Consider the following 8,293-nt stretch of genomic DNA (forward strand, 5'->3'; position numbering starts at 1 on the left):
AAATATAACAATCTGTTCTGCCTATTCTCACTTTCTATGCTGCAGAGTTATCAGCCCATGCTCAATTCCCTTTTTTTGGTTGGTCCGTTGGAGTCTAGACGCATAAGTTCACTTGTTCCAAGTCTGTTTCTTTTCAAATTTAAAACTTTTTCAAGTGGTCAGTCTCCTTTCGTTTGGTATGATACAGAGCAGAATTCCATTAAATACTGTGCCAAATCACTCAGACAATTTCTTCACTGGGTTGCCTTTAAAAAACATTGAAGTTGAGTAGAGAAACTGGGTTTAAGAAACATTTTTTCTACCAGAATTAGGAAAAGTTGTACAAAAAAAGAAGTGTATATAGGAAAGATTGGAAAACTAGAAACCCAAGAAGCAAGTGAAGCTTCACTGCTTCAAGACAATAAAAGTTTACTTTGTGTGTGTGTTGGGAGGAGGGGCATTTACTGAGTGAATAAGCTAACCTGAAACCTACTGAATGAGCTTGCTTCTTGTGACAGCTCTATACTTCATTGTGGAACTTCTTTATCTGACATAGTAAGAAATTAATGTAGTGTATACATGATATTACAGCTATGGTATTTACTGTATCTTCTGTATATTCAGCATTTTGTACTGCTCTGTAATGTTAGCATTTATTCTTTCTATCCTTGGTCTATCTGTCTTCCATTAAAAGAATTCATACAGGAGATGTGAAGCACGCGCTTCCTGATTTAATTACCAGGTACGTTCTGATTCTGACCCTAAGTAAAGCGTTTCCTGGCCCAAACCAGACGATGCCAACCAGCTCAGGACTGGACTTCAATTTGTACTAAAATCACCATAAAAAAAGGGAAATTGTTGAGTTCTTTCTCATTTTAAAATTAAGAAAAAGCTTCTCAACTTTAAGCGATTCTCAATACCCACTTGAGTTCGATCTACTGAACTTAATTTATTGGAGCAACCCATCTTTAATGGCTTCTCATGAGCATCTTACACTCTTAGATACTATTTAAAATTTTAAATATAGAACACAAACTTGAGAAATAATGAACCCAGAAAATATCAGCTAGCATTAACCAAGGTATTGTCTTAATGCATGTAATATGACACAATAGACATCATCTCAGAAACCAACAACTAACCAGGAATCCGTGCTAGTGACAATGAAGTACCAAAGAAAACACACGAAACTTCAACAAATAAAAATGGAAGGAGAAACCAAGGAAGCACTAAACAGGACATAAGCCATTGAACTTGAAAGTAAGAGCCAAGCATTGGCTTCAGCCTTCAAGCTCTGGGCTTAAGGTGGCCCTCGTTAGCTTGCTTGAAAATCTTGGCTTGATCTGCTGCACTCCTCTCTGATACTACTGATGCTGCGAAGTGATCCTTGACCTGCTGAGTTGTGAAAGGGAACCTCTTGTTGACCATGGAGTTCAGCAGAGAAGCTGTTCCTTCTCTGTAAAGTGCACTATATCCATCAGTACGTGTATTAGTGAGCGCCTGTGGCAAGGTAAGGCTCGTCCCAAAAGTTGGAGTCCCGAATATCCCAGCTACTGTTCCCCACCAGCCAAACAGACCCCATATCAACTGTGGGTGGGTAGCCCAGTAACTGCAAGAATTAAGGCATACATCCGTGTTAGCATTAGAATGACCCTGCAAACAAAAAACCAGGAAGGGAAGATATATAGAGACCCATCTCCATATTTACTTACTTGCAAGTTCCAGTGAAGAAGGGTGGTGGTGCATTCGGATCAAACGGCGGAGAGATACCAGGAACGGTTGGGGTGGGAGTGGTCGGAGTGGGAGTTGACGGTGGGTTGACAGGCGTAGAATGTCCAGGGGGCGAGTAATATCCACCTCCACCAGAAGGTGGGTTGTAGCTTCCACCGCTTCCATGAGATGGGGTTGGTGTACTTCCTCCATAGCTACCACCTGAACCGTGTGACGGTGTTCCTTGAGAAGGAGTCCCGTGAGAACCTGCATCTCAATGTGGGGAGTAGCGTTAGGCTGTTAGGGGGTGTAGAGAACTTCAGGTTATCCATTACAATACAAATGCGACCAGAAGAGTGGAAGCCTGTTTCAGAAACTAGAAAAGAACTTTGGTTTGCATGTAAAGAACACCTCTCTATGTCTTCTTGCTGTATACAGAGACACAAAATAGAACTGAGAGAGAGAGAGAGTACCGTGGTGTGGGTCACGTGGGTAGTAGTTCTTTTGATCTGTGAAGCTTCTGCAAAGAACGGGAATGGCCAAGTTCTGAGAAACTATCATGATGAACAAAACCCAGATGAAGAAGGAGCTTTGAGGTCTGGGCAACTCCATGTTGGCTTCAACAGCCCTGCAACACGACAACAAGGAGACAGAGAGATGAAGAAGACTGAGAGATGGTTGCTAAGGAGTGAAGGGTTTATTCCAAAGGACGGTAGAGAGGTGAATGATATATAGCCGAGTTGGTTTAAAGGACAGCAGTAAATATTAGCAGGTAGAGGAGTGCATGGTTAGTTGACATGTTGCAGGTGCATTTAAATACGAATTATTACTACCAATCCTGCTTTAGAGCTTCACAACATATAAATGAAGAAATTGTTTAAAAATGAAGAAACTGCTCTCTCTCTCTCTCTCTCCTATTGTAGACTACCAATCCTGCTTTAGAGAGAGAGAGAGAGAGAATGAGGGTGTTTTAGTAAATAGGCAATGAAAAAAAATGGCTGTCAAGGATATTTGTTGCATGCCAAGTGGCAAGCCAAAATGCAGAAGGGTGCTCATGTTGCCATATGCCACTTGGCCTCTATTCTTTAGCTCTTGAAATTTTTGTTTGCAATGCGTAGTGGCCGTACGAGTTGATGCTACTTATCTCAAATTTGCCATAGAAGGTTCCCCAGTTGGGCTTCTATGTGGGCCCACTAATGTGCCCAATCTACCCAATTGATATTGAGTTCAGCAGAGGATGCATCTTTTTGAGAACTGACTGGACGAAATTTGTAACCTATCAGCAGAACCGATCTACAATGGAAAATGGGAACCTCTGACATTTTCTTATAGGTTGAGAACTGACTGGAAATATGGGCTTTTATGAATGCCATCATCTCAACCCAATCTGAGACCAATAAATAAACCTAAACCAAGTGCCACCCTATTTTCTGCAAGGCTATTAAACAGCTAGAATTAACCCAATTATGTCCAATGGTTAACATTACTAAGCTCACTGGACTGGAGTAATGGTCCAATCTGTAGGTCCAGAAGCCGACTACGCTGGAGTCCCTTTTTCAGATCATCGCTCTGATCCAATCCGGTCAATAGGGATAGGGACTCATCCCGAGTGTCATACATGCATGTGTTTGATTCAGTAAGGGTAAATTTCTAAAACCCCACCAAACTACAGGGGGGTGTATCACTTCACTTTTACTACCTGAACCATCAAAGGTTTCTTCAATTTTCAAATACCTCCTAGTTAAACTTTCATGTGTAGAATATAACCTCTTCTGTTAACCTTTTGTCAAGAAAATAGATGAAAAAAGGGTCATATTTGTATCATTTGAGTTTACCTATTAAGTTTTTAAAATACTCAAATTACCCTTTTCTAACATCTTTTTCCTAAGAAAAGGATTTTTTTTTTCTTTGAAGAGAGGAATCTGTATGAGATTTTTTGTTTATCATATATGACTTTGACTGTTGCAGCGCAGCTGGTGGAGGCCCATCACAAGGCCCATCTCACCCCTAGGGGCGCCAGCTCCTAGGATAAGGTCAATTCAAAATAATGAGAAGTCTAAGAATTCAAGATAAGCAAGAACTGATCCAAGATTAGCAAGATAAAGCAAGACTCTTCCAAGATAAGACAAGACTCTTCCAAGATTATCAAGAAAGACTCCAAGAAGCATCAAGATTAGCAAGATAATCCAAGATTCATGCATTTAGGGAGATCAAACCAAGGAGAGTTCGATCCTATCAGATTAGATATTTAGATCTATCCTAGTTGTTATTTCCTAGTTCTTTTGCAATTTTCAAATGTATTATAAATACTGTTATTTTCCCAAAATTAATCATCAATTCATATTTCATATTTTCAGAATTTCTTCAAGTTCTCTTCTTCCTATTTTCGCCACCTTTTCTCTCTCCTAGAGAATTCGGTGTTCTTCGCTAAAAGCTAGCGATCGCCCGATGCTTGCATAGCCAGCCTAGTTTCTCATTGCTTCCACGCTACGTCAGGTGGTATCAGAGCAGGGAATTCGCCCAGTCATGTCCAACCCAGACGGTAGCAGTCGCAACCCACCCCGTGACGAAGATCAGGGGTTTCCAGCTGTTTGGAGAGCAATTGAAGAACAACATACAGCCACACGTAACATCGAGCAGCAGTTGGCAGAGATGACTAAACAACTGCGAACCTTGTTACGGGAGGTTGCTCCACGGAACCAGGAACATTCACAGCAAATCGAGGGAGACGACCACAACAGACCACCCGTCCATACCATGCTACGACGACCAATCCTGGACGACGACAGTGATGATGATCTGGAATTTGGTGGTGCTCCAATTCTTCCCGGCAATGACAGAAACGGTAGAAATTGGCTCAATCAAGGTAATTTCAATCCCCGTAGGAATAATGATGAATTTAAACTCAAGGTAGATATTCCTACTTTTAGTGGAGATCTTGGCATAGAGGGACTTCTGGATTGGATCACAGAAGTCGATAGGTTCTTTGATTACATGGAGATACCCGAGGAACGAAGGGTAAAACTGGTAGCTTTCCGATTAAAGGGAGGCGCATCTGTTTGGTGGGAACGGATGAGAGAAGGAAGGGGTCATGTTCGAACCTGGAGGCGCGTGAAACAATTAATCAAATGTAGATTTTTACCTCCTGACTATGAACAATATATGTTTGAATCTTATCAGAGGTGTGCGCAGGTTCACGTAGTGTTAATGAGTACACATCAGAATTTTTAAGATTAACAGAAAGAAATCAGTTGTCTGAAAGCGATAACCAGCAGGCAACCCGTTATTTGAGCGGGTTGAGACCGTCCATCAGGGAAAAAATTGGTGTACAAATGGTTCTCAGTGTGCAGGAAGCAAGGAACCTAGCATTGAAAGCAGAATTAATGTTCCAAGACAAGGCACGCAGTGATAATTACCGCCGGTACAACGGGAGCGACAACAGACCGGCAACTGTCGACAGGAACAAATAAGTCCCGACAGTACAACCTTCTCACCCGGCAAGCATAAGTAACGCCGATATGGCTACTACAAGAGGACTTACTCGAGGTAATCCTTTCAACCCTCCTAAACTCAGTAACGCTTATGCAAGGCCTGCTCCTATTAAATGTTTTAAATGTAAGGAGGACATACTCGAGGTAATCCTTCCAACCCTCCTAAACCCAATAACCCTTATGCAAGGCCTGCTCCTATTAAATGTTTTAAATGTAATGAGTTGGGACATAGATCTAGTGATTGTCTCAGGAGGAAGGCAGTTAATATGGTAGAAAGGGAGGATGAAGAAGATATTGAGGAGGAAGTATACTGTGGACCTGATGGGGAGGATGAAGAGGGTCCATATGAACATGAGGAGTATACTTGTGTGGTAAGAAAATTAATGTTGTCCTAGAAAAATAAGGATACTTCTCAAAGGCACAGATTATTTCGTACCAGATGTACTATCAAGGGAAAGTTATTTAATTTAATTATTGATAGTGGCAGTTAGGAAAATATTATTTGCAGGGATGTCATCCAACAATTACAGCTGATTCCTGAAAAACATCCCAACCTATACACAATTGGGTGGACCAAGGAAGGAGGTGGCATACGAGTGGAAGAACGCTGCAAGGTACCTTTTTCAATTGGTAAGTACCATGATGAAGTATATTGTGATATTGTAGATATGGGTGCTTGCCATATTTTATTAGGGAGGCCTTGGCAGTTTGATACAGATGCAAGGCACATGGGTAGGAAGAATACCTACCAACTTGAAAAAGAGGGTACACATTATACTTTGTTACCCATAGCAGAAAAAAATATTACAAATGTTCCGAAAACACATGAGAAGAATTTCCTTACCATCACCCATCATCATGCTGAATTTGTTAAAGAATGTAGGGATACTCATAAAATACATTTGTTAGTAGTAAAATGAGAAGATGTTAATGATGAAAATAGAATTCCAGCTGAAGTACAGGGACTACTAGATGAATTCAATGATGTAGTTCCAGAGGAGTTACCAAATGAACTCCCTCCCATGAGAGATACAACACCATATTGATTTTGTTCCAGGCGCTAATCTACCTAACCTCCCACATTACAGGATGAGTCATAAGGAGAATGAAATTTTACGGGAAAAGGTAGAGGAATTATTGAAAAAGGGACACATTCAAATCATCATGAGTCCTTGTGTAGTACCTGCCTTACTTACACCTAAGAACGATGGCAGTTGGAGAATGTGTGTCGACAGCAGGGCCAATAACAAGATTACTATTGGGTACAAATTTCTCATTCCTAGGCTGGATGACATGCTGGACCAACTAAGCGGAACTGTAGTTTTCTCAAAAATAGATCTCAGGAGTGGATATCATCAAATCAGGATCCGTCCCGGAGATGAATGAAAGACAGCCTTCAAGACTAGAGATGGCTTATTCGAGTGGTTAGTCATGTCCTTTGGACTAACCAACGCACCTAGCACTTTCATGAGGTTGATGAACCAGGTATTGCGCCCCTTCATTGGTAAATTTGTGGTAGCCTATTTTGATGATATTTTGATATACAGCAAATGTATCACTGAGCATGTGGGACATATTAGGGAGGTCCTGAAAACATTGAGGGAAAATAAATTATATGCTAATTTGAAGAAATGCATCTTTATGAATGATAATTTATTATTCCTGGGATTTATTATAAGCAATGAAGGTGTGAAAGTAGATGAGGAAAAAGTGAAAGCCATTAGGGAGTGGCCGACCCCATCCACTGTCACAGATGTCAGGCGATTTCATGGGTTGGCAACCTTCTATAGGCGCTTTATTAAGAATTTTAGTAGTATCATGGCTCCCATTACCGAATGCTTGAAAAAGGGTAAATTTCAATGGGGAGAAGAACAAGAGCAAAGTTTTGCTCTCATAAAAGAAAAATTATGTACTGCTCCTGTTCTTGCCTTGTCAGACTTTAATAAATTATTTGAAGTAGAATGTGATGTCAGTGGAGTTGGCATAGGGGCTGTATTGTCCCAAGAGAAAAGACCCATTGCTTTCTTCAGTGAAAAATTATGTGAAGCCAGGAGAAAGTGGTCTACTTATGACAAGGAGTTCTATGCTGTGGTTAGAGCCTTGAAGACATGGGAACACTATTTAATTGCAAAAAAATTTGTTCTCTATACTGACCACCAGACCCTAAAATATCTTAGTGGGCAAAAACAATTAAGAAGTGATTTACATGTCAGATAGTCTGCTTTCCTAGACAAATTCCCATATAAAATTGTGTATAAGACAAGATAGCAAAATAAAGTGGCTGATGCACTTAGCAGGCGAGTAGTTCTCATCAAGACCCTCAATGTTGAGATTGTGGGTTTTGAGTGCCTAAAAGACTTATATGCCCAGGATGAAGACTTCCAACAGGTATGGGAGAAATGTGTTAACAAGCAGCCAGCAGAGGACTTCTTTATTTATGATGGGTTCCTTATGAAAGGGGAACAACTGTGTATCACTTGCACCTCCCTCCGTGAAAAGATCATCAGGGATTTGCATGGGGGTGGATTAGCAGGACACTTGGGAAGGGACAAAACAGTAGAAGCAGTTAAGGGGCGATATTACTGGCCGAAATTAAGAAGGGACGTGTCTACCATTGTAAGCAGGTGCTATGCTTGTCAGACAGCTAAGGGACAAACCTAGAACATAGGTCTCTACATGCCCCTACCCGTTCCTACTGCTATTTGAGAAGACTTGTCCATGGATTTTGTTCTAGACTTGCCAAAGACCCAAAGAAACATGGACTCCGTCTTCGTGGTGGTTGATAGATTCTCAAAAATGGCTCACTTCCTCCCATGCAAGAAAACAGTAGATGCATCCGCTACAGCCAAATTGTTTTTCAGGGAGATTGTCCGTTTGCATGGAGTACCCAAGACCATCACATCAGATCGTGACACACAGTTCCTTAGTCACTTTTGGATGACTCTGTGGAGGTTGTTTGATTCATCACTTAATTTCAGCAGTACAGTCCATCCGCAGACAGATGGACAGACAGAAGTGATAAACCGGACCTTAGGGAATTTAATTCGCAGCATATGTCGGGAGAGGCCAAAACAGTGGGACTTCGCCATTGCCCAGGCTGAGTTCGCCTATAA

The 8,293-nt window shown here is 41.2% G+C and overlaps 1 protein-coding gene across 1 annotated transcript; it reads right to left on the bottom strand.

Moving 5' to 3' along the window:
- Positions 1-1,015: 1,015 nt before the first annotated feature.
- On the bottom strand, positions 1,016-2,398 carry LOC104608398 (protodermal factor 1-like). The gene is made up of 3 exons (XM_010274370.3): positions 2,163-2,398; positions 1,692-1,956; positions 1,016-1,588 (listed from the first exon to the last, which is right to left on the bottom strand). Exons 1-3 carry the CDS (start codon positions 2,299-2,301, stop codon positions 1,267-1,269), a joined length of 726 nt encoding a protein of 241 aa, XP_010272672.1. The 5' UTR covers positions 2,302-2,398; the 3' UTR covers positions 1,016-1,266.
- Positions 2,399-8,293: the final 5,895 nt, after the last annotated feature.

The sequence above is a fragment of the Nelumbo nucifera genome, chromosome 6 (genome assembly GCF_055504915.1).
Source record: "Nelumbo nucifera cultivar China Antique chromosome 6, China Antique-T2T, whole genome shotgun sequence".
Lineage (NCBI taxonomy): Eukaryota > Viridiplantae > Streptophyta > Magnoliopsida > Proteales > Nelumbonaceae > Nelumbo > Nelumbo nucifera.